General features: G+C 36.4%; 1 protein-coding gene across 2 annotated transcripts in view; it reads right to left on the reverse strand.

Annotated features, from left to right (window-relative positions):
• Window positions 1-13,221, reverse strand: part of ATM (ATM serine/threonine kinase) — a 137,287-nt gene that overhangs the window by 70,751 nt on the left and 53,315 nt on the right. For both annotated transcript variants that reach the window (XM_024766966.1, XM_024766965.1), the window contains exons 27-29: window positions 11,442-11,557; window positions 10,367-10,493; window positions 9,686-9,885 (exon numbers count right to left, since the gene is read on the reverse strand). In XM_024766966.1, the coding sequence (XP_024622734.1) occupies window positions 9,686-9,885; window positions 10,367-10,493; window positions 11,442-11,557 (443 nt within the window). The remainder of the gene's footprint in view (window positions 1-9,685; window positions 9,886-10,366; window positions 10,494-11,441; window positions 11,558-13,221) is intronic.

The raw sequence follows: 13,221 nt of genomic DNA on the forward strand, positions 1-13,221 counted from the left end.
TTTTTTTTTTTTTTTGCCGTACGCGGGCCTCTCACTGTTGTGGCCTCTCCCGTTGCGGAGCAACAGTCTCCAGACGCGCAGGCTCAGCGGCCATGGCTCACGGGCACAGCCGCTCCGCGGCATGTGGGATCTTCCCAGACCGGGGCACGAACCTGTGTCCCCTGCATTGGCAGGCGGACTCTCAACCACTGCACCACCAGGGAAGCCCCGCCTTTTGTTTTTTTTTTCTTTTCCCTCCTCCTCTTTTTTACTATGGTGGTACTGATGTATCTTCTGGCGGTTGATTCATCTATATTTTTATTTTTACATTCTTTCTAACATACCTGTTAGTTTCCTAGTATAATTTTATTTTTTACTTTGTTATTGCTCTTTCTTTTTTCTTCCTGCCACCCCACGGGGCTTGTGGGATCTTGACTGGCGAGCCTGGGGTTGGGCGGAAGCTCCTGCGGTGGGGTTCTAAGTCTGAAACACTGGACTAACAGAGAACCTCAGACCCCTGGGAATATTCATTGGAGTGAGGTCTCACAGAGCTCCTCATCTCAGCACCAAGACCCAGCTCTACCCAATAGCCTACAAACTCAAGTGTTAGAAGCCTCAGGCCAAACAACCAGTAAACCAGGAACACAGTCCCACTAATAAAAAAAAAAAAAATTAGATGGCAAAAAAATACATCACAGATGAAGGAACAAAGTTAAAACCTACAAGACCAAATAAATGAAGAGGAAATAGGCAATCTACCTGAAAAAGAATTCAGAGTAATGATAGCAAAGATGATCCAGAATCTCGGAAACAGAATGGAAGCGCAGAATGAGAAAATACAAGAAATGTTTAACAAAGATCTAGAAGAACTAAAGAACAAACAAACAGAGATGAACAACACAATAACTAAAATGAAAAATATACTGGAAGGAATCAGTAGCAGAATAACGGAGGCAGAAGAACGAATAAGTGAGCTGGAAGACAAAATGGTGGAAATAACTGCCAAGGAGCAGAATAAAGAAAAAGGAATGAAAAGAATTGAAGACAATGTCAAAGACCTCTGGGATAATAATAAACACACCAACATTCGAATTATAAGGGTCCCAGAAAAGAAAAGAAAAAAAAAAAGGGTCTGAGAAAATATTTGAAGAGATCATAGTTGAAAATTTCCATAACATGGGAAAGTAAAGTCACCCAAGTCCAGGAAGCACAGAGAGTCCCATGCAGGATAACCCTTAGGAAAAACACACCAACACATATATTAGTCAAACTAACAAAAATTAAATTCAAAGAAAAAATATTAAAAGCTGCAAGGGAAAAACAAAAAATAACATACCATAAGATTATCAGCTGATTTTTCAGCAGAAACTCTGCAGGCCAGAAGGGAGTGGCAGGATGTAATTAAAGTGATGAAAGAGAAAAACCTACAACCAAGATTACTCTACCCAGCAAGGATCTCATTCAGATTCAATGGAGAAGACAAAAGCTTTTCAGACAAGCAAAAGCTAAGAGAATTCAGCATCACCAAACCAGCTTTACAACAAATGGTAAAGAAACTTCTCTAAGCAGGAAACACAAGAGAAGAAAAAGACCCACAAAAACAAACCCAAAACAATTAAGAAAATGGGAATAGGAACATACATATCGATAATAACCTTGAATGTAAATGGATTAAAGGCCCCAACCAAAAGACACAGACTGGCTGAATGGATATAAAAACCAGACCCATATATATGCTGTCTACAAGAGACCCACTTCAGACCTAGGGACCATACAGACTAAAAGTGAAGGGATGGAAAAAGATATTCCATGCAATTGGAAATCAAAAGAAAGCTGGAGTAGCAATAGTCGGATCACATAAAATAGACTTTAAAATAAAGACTGTTACAAGAGATAAGGAGGGACACTACATAATGATCAAAGGATAAATCCAAGAAGAAGATATAACAATTATAAACATTTATGCACTCAACATAGGAGCACCTCTATAAGGCAAATGCTAACAACCATGAAAGGAAATATTGACAGTAACACAATAATAGTAGGGGACTTTAACACCCCACTTACGCCAATGGACAGATCATCCAAACAGAAAATAAATAAGGAAACACAAGCTTTAAATGACACAATATACCACATAGATCTACTTCATATTTACAGAATATTCCATCCAAAAGTGGCAGAATACACTTTCTTCTCAAGTGCACACAGAACATCCTCCAGGATACATCACATCTTGGGTCACAAGTCAAGCCTTGGAAAATTTAAGAAAACTGAAATCATAAAAGACATCTTTTCTAACCACAACACTATGAGACTGGAAATCAATTACAGGAAAAAAGATGTAAAAAACAAAATACATGAATGTTAAAAAGTGCACTACTAAATAACCAAGAGATCACTGAAGAAATCAAAGAAATAAATACACAGAAACAAACGACAATGAAAACACGACGACCCAAAACCTATGGGACGCAGCAAGAGCAGTTCTAAGAGGGAAGTTTATAGTAATTCAATCTCACCTCAAGAAACAAGAAAAATCTCAAATAAACTATCTAACCCTACACTTAAAACAACTAGAGAAAGAAGAACAAAGAAAACCCAAAGTCAGTAGAAGGAAAGAAATCATAAAGATCAGAGCAGAAACAAATGAAATGGAAACGATAAAAACAACAGCAAAGATCAATAAAACTAAAAGCTGGTTCTTTGAGAAGATAAACAATATTGATAAACCCTTAGCCAGACTCATCAGGAGAAAAAGGGAGAGGACACAAATCAATAAAATTAGAAGTGAAAAGGAGAAATCACAACTGACACTGCAGAAATACAAAGGATTATAAGAGACTACTACCAACAACTGTATGCCAATAAAATGGACAACCATGAAGAAATGGACAAAATCTTGGAAAGGTACAATTCGCCAAGACTGAACGAGAAAGAATTAGAAAATATAAACAGACCTGTCATGAGTAATGAAATTGAAACCACACTTTAAAATCTTCCAACAAACAAAAGTCCAGGACCAGATGGCTTCAGAGGCAAATTCTATCAAACATTTACAGAAGAGCTAACACCAATACTTCTCAAACTCTTCCCAAAAATTGCACAGGGAGAAGCACTCCCAAACTCATTCTACGAAGCCACCATCGCCCTGATACCAAAACCAGACAAAGATATCACAAAAAAAGAAAATTACAGACCAATACCATTGATGAACGTAGATGCAAAAATCCTGAACAAAATACTAGCAAACACAATCCAACAGCACATTAAAAGGATCATACACTATGATCAAGCGGGATTTATCCCAGAGATACAAGGATATACACATAATCAATCAATGTGATATACCACACATTGATCAATTGATACACAAATCAATCAATGTGATACACCACATTAACAAATTAAGGAATAAAAGCCACGTGATTATCTCAATAGATGCAGAAAAAGCTTTTGACAAAATTCAACGCCCATTTATGATAAAAACTCTCCACAAAATGGGCATAGAGGGAACTGACCTCAACATAATAAAGGCTAAATATGGCAAACCTACAGCAAGCATCATACTCAATGTTGAAAAACTGAAAGCATTTCCACTAGGATCAGGAAGAAGACAGGGATGTCCACTCTCGGCACTCTTATTCAACATAGTTTTGGAAGTCCTAGCCACAGCAATCAGAGAAGAAAAAGAAATAAAAGGAATACAAATTGGAAAAGAAGAAGTAAACTGTCACTATTTGCTGATGACATGATACTATACATAGAAAATCTTAAAGATGCCACCAGAAAACTACTAGGACTAATCAATGAATTTGGTAAGGTTGCACGATACAAAATTAATGCACAGAAATCTCTGGCATTCCTATACACTAACAACGAAAAATCAGAAAGAGAAATTAAGGAAACGCTCCCATTTACCACTGCAACAAAAAGAATAAAATACCTAGGAATAAACCTGCCTAAAGAGGCGAAAGACTTGTACTCAGAAACTATAAAACACTGATGAAAGAAATCAAAGACGACATAAACAGATGGAGAAATATACCATGTTCTTGGACTGGAAGAATCAACATTGTGAAAATGACTACACTACCCAAAGCAATCTACAGATTCAACGCAATCCCTATGAAACTATGAACAGCATTTTTCACAGAATTAGAACAAAAAATCTTACAATTCGTATGGAAATAGAAAGGACCCCGAATAGCCAAAGCAACCTTGAGAAAGAAAAACGGAGTTGGAGGAATCAGGCTCCCCGACTTCAAACTATACCACAAACTACAGTAATTAAAACAGTATGGTATTGGCACAAAAACAGAAATATAGATCAATGGTACAGGACAGAATGCCCAGAGATAAAGCCACGCACATATGGGCACCTAATTTACGACAAAGGAGGCAAGAACATACAGTAGAGAAAAGACAGCCTCTTCAATAAGTGGTGCTGGGAAAACTGGACAGCTACATGTAAAAGAATGAAATTAGAACACTGCCTAACACCATACACAAAAATAAACTCCAAATGGATTAAAGACTTAAATGTAAGACCAGATACTATAAAACTCTTAGAGGAAAACATAGGAAAAACACTCTTTGACATAAACCACAGCAACATCTTTTTTGACCCACCTCCTAGAGTAACAGAAATAAAAACAAACAAATGGGACTGAATTAAACTTGAAATGAAACAACAGACAAAGGATTATACTCCAAAATATACAAACAGCTCATGGAGCTCAATATCAAAAAAAAAAACCAATCCAGTTAAAAAATGGACAGAAGACCTAAATAGACATTTCACCAAGGAACACATACAGAGGGCCAAGAGGCACATGAAAAGATGCTCAACATCACTAATTATTAGAGAAATGCAAATCAAAACTACAATGAGGTATCACCTCACGCTGGTCAGAATGGGCATTATCAAAAAAGCTAGAAACAATAAATGCTGGAAAGGGTGTGGTGAAAAGGGAACCCTCCCGCACAGTTGGTGGGAATGTAAATTGATACAACCACTATGGAAAACAGTATGGAGGTTCCTTAAAAAACTACAAATAGAACTACCATATGACCCAGCAATCCCACTACTGGGCATATACCCTGAGAAAACCATAATTCAAAATGAGACATGCACCACAATGTTCACTGCAGTACTATTTAGTAGCCACCAATAGCCAGGACATGGAACTAACCTAAATGTCCATCGGCAGATGAATGGAGAAAGAAGATGTGGCACATATATACAATGTGTACAAACTCAGCCATAAAAAGAAACGAAACTGAGTTATTTGCAGTGAGGTGGATGGACCTAGAGTCTGTCATACAGAGTGAAGTAAGTCAGAAAGAGAAAAACAAATACTATATGCTAACGCATATATATGGAATCTAAAAAACAACAAAAAAATGGTACTCATGACCTAGAGCAGGAATAAAGAGGTAGACATAGAAAATCGACTTGAGGACATGGCGTGGGAGGGCGAAGCTGGGGCGAAGTGAGAGTAGCATTGACATATATACACTACCAAATGTATAATAGTTGGCTGGTGGGAAGCAGCAGCATAGTACAGGGAGATCAGCTCAGTGCTTTGCGATGACCTAGAAGGGTGGGATAGAGAGGATGGGAAGGAGGCTCAAGAGGGATGGGATATGGGGGGACATGTGTATGCATATGGCTGATTCGCTTTGTTGTGCAACAGAAACTAACATGGGGGCTTCCCTGGTGATACAGTGGTTGAGAATCCGCTTGCTAATGCAAGGGACATGGCTTGGAGCCCTGGTCCAGGAAGATCTCACATGCCATGGAGCAACTAAGTCCATGTGCCGGAACTACTGGGCCTGCACTCTGGAGCCCGCAAGCCACAACTACTGAAGCCTGCGTGCCTAGAGCCACAGGCTCCGCAACAATAGAAGCCACCACAATGAGAAGCCTGCGCACCACAACAAAGAGTAGCCCCTGCTCGCCACAACTAGAGAAAATCCCACATGCAGCAACAAAGTAATTTGTTTAAAGTAATTTATATTAAAAAAGAAACTAACACAGTATTGTGAAGCAATTATACTCCAATAAAGACCTATTAAAAAAAAAAAAAGGATATACATCATGAGCAAGTGGGATTTATCCCAGGAATGTAAGAGTGGATCAGTATAGGAAAGTCAATCCATGTAATATACCACGTTGATAGAATGAAAGAATACAACACATGACCATCTCAACAAACAGAAAAGGCATTTGACAAAATCTAACATCCTTTCATGAGAAAAACACTCAGAAATACATCAGAATAGAGAGAAACTTTCTCAACAAAATAATGGTAACCTATGAAAACCCAAAGCTAACGACATAATGTTGAAAAACTGAAAGCTTTCCCACTAAGATCAGGAATAAGACAAGGATGCCCACTTACACCACTGATACCCAATACTGTACTGAACTTCCAGCCAGAGCAATTAAAAAAGAAAAAGAAATAAAGGGCATCCAAATCAGAAAGGAAGAAGTAAAACTAAATCCAGATGACATGATTCTATATATATAGAAACTCCCAAAAGAATCCACAATAAATCTACTAGAAGTAACAAACAAATTTAGCAAAGTTACAAGTCACAAAATCAACGTACAAAATTATTTGTGTTTCTATACAATAGCAGTTGACAATCTAAAACGGAAATTGATTAAAAAACTCCATTTACAGGGCTTCCCTGGTGGCACAGTGGTTGAGAGTCCGCCTGCCGATGCAGGGGACATGGGTTCATGCCCCGGTCCGGGAAGATCCCACATGCTGCAGAGCGGCTGGGCCCGTGAGCCATGGCTGCTGAGCCTGCGCGTCCGGAGCCTGTGCTCTGCAACGGGAGAGCCCACGACAGTGAGAGGGCTGTGTACCGCAAAAAACCAACCAAACAAACAAAAAAAACCTCCATTTACAAGAGCATCTAAAAGAATTAAATACCTGGGAATAAATCTAACCAAGGATGCGAAAGGCCTGTGCACTGAAAACTATATAGCATGGATGAAAGAGATTAAATAAGTTCAACTAAATGGAAAGACATCCTGTGTTCATGGATTGGAAGGCAAATTGTTGAAATGTTAATACTATCTAAATAGTCACATATTCAATGCAATCTCCCTCTAAATTCCAACAGACTTTTTTGCATAAACTCACATGGAATTGCAAGGGACCGCAAACAACAAAAACAATCTTGAAAAAGAAGAACAACACTGGACGACTCACACTTCCTGATTTCAAAAGTTACTATAAAGCTATAGTAATCAACACAGCATGGTATGGCACAAGTAAAGACCAATGGAATAGAACTGAGAATCCAGAAATAAACCCATCCACCAATGGCTAACTGATTTTTGGCAAGGATGCCAAGTCCCTTCAAAGGGGAAAGAACATTCTCTTTAACAACACGCTGGAACAATTCAATTTCTACATGCAAAAGAATGACATTGAACCCCTAACTCACACCACATATAAAAATTAAAATGAATAAACAACCTAAATATAAGAGCTAAAAGCATAAAACTCTTAGAATAAACTCTAAGGATAAATCTTTGTGACCTTAGATTTGACAATGAATTCTTACATATAATACCAAAACCATGTGAAACCAAAAAAAAACAAGATAAATCAGACTTTATCAAAATTAAGAAGATCTGTGCATCAAAAGACATTATCAGGAAAGTGAAAATTTTATAGGATGGGAGAAACTACTTTCAAATCATATATGAATTCAATATCCAGAATATATTTGCAAATCATATATTAAGAGTTCAACACCAAGAATATATAAAGAACTCCTACGGCTCAACAAAAAGACAATCCAATTTTAAAAAATGGGCAAAGGACTTAAACAGACATTTCTCCAAAACAGATATACAAATGGTCACTAAGCTCATGAAAAGATGTTCAATATCATTAGTCAGTAGGAAAATGTAAAATCAAAACCCCAGTGAGATACCACTTCATACCCATGAAACAACCCAAGTGTTTATCAACAGATGAATGGATAAACAAAATGTGGTACATATATCCAAGGGAATATTACTTAGTGATAAAAAAGTATGATGCTGGATGAACCCTGAAGATATGCTAAGTGAAACAAGCCAGACAGAAAAGGAAAAATAAGTTATGATTCTACTTATATGAAATATCTATAACAGGCAAATTCATAGAGACAGGAAGTATATTAGAGGTTATCAGGGGCTTACAGGGAAGTGGTAATGTGGAATTATTGCTTAATGGGTACAGAGGTTCTATTTGAGGTAATGAAAAAGTTTTGGAAACAGTGGCGATGGAAACACGAAACTGTGAACGTAATTAATATCACTGAATTGGACACTTAAAAAAATGGTTAAAAATGACAAATTTTATGTTATATATTTTACCAAAATAATAAAACCTAAAAAAAAAATTAGTGCTGGAAAAAGACTGAATGACTATACAAACACGTGACTTAAATTAAAATAAAAATTATAAAATATTTTTTAAAAGCCAAAAAAGAAAAATATGAGAAAACAAAATGGAAATAGGTATCTTCATGTGCTTTGAAGGACTTAAATTTATTTGATGGCAATGTTAACTACTAATAAGAAAACAAATAATAGAAACATCATTAAAGTCAATGGAAAGGAATAGAGATGCTATAAAGAACATACATCCCAAAATCTATAGTAACTGTGATGTTGTGATTTATAATAAGAAATATATATTTGGTCCCCATTTCTGGCACAGAGTTCCTAAAACTCTTGGAATTTCCTGTGACAAGAACAATAAAGGAGTCTTTTTTTATGTTAATGAGTAAATTTGGAGAAGCACCTAAGAATGGGGGCTGGTTGCCAGGAGAACCAACCCTGTGATTAGAGGGTTGGAACTTTCGGTCCCACCTCTCTGACCTCCAAGAAGGGCATAGGGAGATGGAAGCTGATTCAATCACCAATGACTGTGATGATTTCATCAGTCATGCCTATTTAATGAGGCTTCCATTAACACCCAAAATGATGGGGTTTAGGGAGCTTCTGGGTTGGTGAACACTTGCAGGTATGGAGAGAGTGAAATGCCTGGAGAGGGCATGGGAGCTCCATGCCCCTTCCCCATACCTTGCCCTATGCATCTCTTCCATCTGGCTGTTCCTGAGTTATTTCTTTTTGTAATAAACCGGCAATCTAGTGAGTAAACAGGTTTCTTGAGTTCTGTGAGCCACTCTAGCAAATTAATCAAACCTATGAAAGGGGTTACTGAAATCTGTAGCCACTGATAACCTGGGCTTTCAAATGGTGTCTGATGAGGTTGGAAAGGACAATCTTGCAGAACTTGAGCTCTTAACCTGTGGGATCTAACACTATCTACAGCTAGGTATCAGCTGATGTCTGGATAATTCCCTGGATGTGTACAGGGAACCCCTCTTTGCCCCCTACCACACACACTGTAAGTGGTGACCAGAACTGCTATGGTAATATATATATTTATGGCCATCTAAAATTAGAATATTTAAAATGTTGAAGACCCTTAATACTTAAAGATTTCTAGAGTTGGAGAAGTAGTGATGCACTTTGTAAAATATAATAGGTAGATATAATATATATTAAAAAGGCAAAATTCAGAAAACAACACTCTGGCTTCTACCTTGTAGAAGTATATAAATTTTCAATTAAGATAAAAGGGTAGAAAAACTACTTATATATTAGTCTAAATATATTATTTACCTTTGGTTGATATAGTGAATCAAAGTATAAATAACATCTCGAAGAACAAAGGCCCAAGCTCCTCCTAAGCCACTCTTTATATCGTCCATTAATAAACTAACAAACAGGTGATATATTTTAAGAATTCTATGTTTTTTATAAACATTATTTGTCTCAACTGCTTGCTCACATATGGCCAGAAGAATTTTCTGATAGGAATCCTAGAAAATAAAGATACATTTAGTAAAAACTTGCCTAATCACATATACTCAGCCCATAATACATGTATTTTTTATTCAGAATTCTAAATTATAGAATTTTGTTTTGGGTTTTGATATCAAATGCAAAATATTACATTAAGAAAATTACTATCTTAAACCTAAAAAACTACTGTCAATTTACTTAGTTTTCAGAGAGTAAACAATAATAGTGTATCCTTAAAATATACATTATATATATATATATTCCCTGAGCCAACATGACTAAAATGTCATGAAATTCAGCCCTCCTATGTGACATATTTCAATTAATACTGACAAGTAAAATACCAAGATATAAACTTGTAAATGAGTGTTCTTCTTAATTTATTCAGATAAATTTTCCATTTGTTTACTTTTTTTTCTCTTTAAGACATACAGATTTTCTAACTGAAAAAGAAGGAATTCTCCCTTCAGTTATTATACTAATTTAATGTATACTTACAGGGCTTTTGGAAAGAATTTCTAAAATGCTTTTAAGCTTGGTTTTGTGGCAATTGCTGATATAGGCAAATGTCGCTTTAATCACATGTGATGGAAAATGAGGTGGATTAGGAGCAGGATCCAAATCCCTAAGAGTTACAGAAAAAAATACAGTCATTTTCAGAAAAAAATTATCAAGAAAAAACATTTTCTTAATAGACAAGTGAAAATCCAAAAAGAAAATTTAGATTACAGTAACCCCAAATTTTGAAATTATTTTCTACTGAAAACTAGACTTTTAATAAAATCACAAATGACATTTCACAGTCTATATACATCAATCAGAATACCTAAATACTTTAACTTTCTAGGACTTAATTTTAAATAATTTGCTTTAAAAATCTTTTATAAAGTTAATGGAATTCCACAAATGAGACTTAATACCAATTCACTTCAGTTATGAATTAAAGCTCTATGCTAGTACTATAAACACAATAATATCTTAAGACACAGCAATCAAATACTACATCAAATGAAATTACATATGTAAAAGTATTTTAGTAGATATTATTACTATTTTATACGCTTAGCATTGTAGAGCATATAAAAGAAGTTAAGGGCATTTTCAAGTAGCTTACAATCAAGCTGAGAAAATAATTTTAACATTCATATACAACCAAGTGGGTTTCACATCCAAATGAAATTATAGTACAGTAAGATTCCCCTAGCAAAGGAGCATGATAAAGCAAAGGTGATACAGAAAGCCGAGTCATAGATAAGAAGAGAACAAAGAATTATGTCATGAAGAAGAAAATTTCATGAGACAGGAGATGGCAGAATGCTCAAATATTACAAAAAGATTGAGGAGAAAAAGGTCACTGAATTTGCGAATAAGGTGGTCAATTAAAAGATCAATTACTGTGGAGAGGCTACAGTAGAGCAGATACTTCAATTCAAAGGTAATTATTTTTAAAGAAACAGAATTTAAAAGCAGAGTACATGCCTAACAACTGAAATGGACATTTGAATGTGTTAACCAATAAACTTCTCAAGGTTCTGAAATTGCAGTTAATTCTCTAAGTTAAAAATACCCATACCCTGAAAAGTCACAGGGGTCAGTGCTTTGGCTGGCACCAGAAGTTGCTGGTTCATGTAACGTCATTAATAACTCCACCACAATCTCTGGTAAATTACTAATGAATAAATGATCAATCTGCAAGGATACAAAATTAAAATATATTTAAGTTTTCGTGTCTGTGATCTTTAAGACAGCTTAAGGGGCTCGTGTTACTGCCTCATTTCCAAAATTATTCAAAGTGACCAAAGATCTAAGATCTGAAAGACATACAGCTAACTCCACTTTTTTCTGTTATGCAGCCAACCTACAGACTGAAAGGAAAATAGGGAAATCATACCAAACAAGACTCTCTTAATCCAACTCCTTCGTTTAATTTTAAAGAATCATTTTAAGATATGGGGATATATGTATATGTATAGCTGATTCACTTTGTTATAAAGCAGAAACTAACACACCATTGTAAAGCAATTATACTCCAATAAAGATGTTAAAAAAATAAAATAAAATGAACCATTTTAATGAGTAAGGCTTCAGGTCTAGCCTAAAATTCCTCAAGCTAATCATTTTCCTGCCAACCAAATTCCCCACTGATCTATACTGCTCATCAATCTACATTTTACTCTTATTTGAGAACACTACCTCACTTAGAGAACTTTACTAGTAAGAATTCCCAGTGACTGGCAATAATCATCCCTTTGTTCCCTGCATAACTTTTCCCCAGATTTCTACTTGGTTGATATCCCAAATTCGGCTACCCACATGCCCTGTCATCAATAGTAGGCTAAATCCTCCTGGACAGGAACAGAACCTTCATCATCCACTTCCTGCCACAGGTAGCCTCACAAAAGGCATTAAGTTCTCTAAATATAAAGAATGGGTGTACTACTTTACACCTCAGCCGAATGAATGAGAACTGTGAAGTCTTAAAGGTGGATTTGTTAGCTCTCCAAATAAGGAATTACAGTGCTTTAAACCAAAAGGCAAATGGCTGATTTATTATCTCTACTATCTTTACCTCTTCCACACAGAGGTTTGGAAACACTTCCTAATATAACAAAAATATTCTGGAATGTGACACTAAAGAAATCTAACGATACTAGCCTTTCCCTGGGCTTACACATTAGTTGTCATGTCATCATTTCCAAGGTTTAAGCCCTTTTAAAAATCCAGCCCCGAGGCTTCCCTGGTGGCTCCGTGGTTTAGAATCCATCTGCCAATGCAGGGGACATGGGTTCGAGCACTGGTCTGAGAAGATCCCACATGCCGCAGAGCAACTAAGCCCGTGTGCCACAACTACTGAGGCTGCGCTCTAGAGCCTGCAAGCCACAACTACTGAACCCGCGTGACACAACTATTGAAGCCCGCGCATCTAGAGCCCGTGCTCCGCAACAAGAGAAGCCACCACAATGAGAAGCCCATGCACCACAACGAAGAGTAGCCCCCACTCACCACAGCAAGAGAAAGCCTGCGTGCAGCAATGAAGACCCAACGCAGTCAAAAATAAATAAATTAATTAAATAATTAAAAAAAAAAACTACCCCCATTTTCGGTATATCTGGAATAAGTAAGGACAAACTGGCCAAATCTGATTAATACCAGAGGAAAATTAGTGAGTTTCCATGCACACAGATGACAGCTGACTTCATTAATTTCATGATTCTCTAAGCCAGATCTGTAATGTTTAGCTAAGGTACATATAAATTATTCAGATATCTAGATATAGCTAAACAATCTTATAACTGTAAATATTCTAAGCATTCAAAAACGGACAGTTTTAGAAGACTCAAAGACTGATAATA

The sequence above is a fragment of the Neophocaena asiaeorientalis genome, unplaced genomic scaffold (assembly GCF_003031525.2).
Source record: "Neophocaena asiaeorientalis asiaeorientalis breed wild unplaced genomic scaffold, Neophocaena_asiaeorientalis_V1.1 scaffold338, whole genome shotgun sequence".
Classification (NCBI taxonomy): Eukaryota; Metazoa; Chordata; class Mammalia; order Artiodactyla; family Phocoenidae; genus Neophocaena; species Neophocaena asiaeorientalis.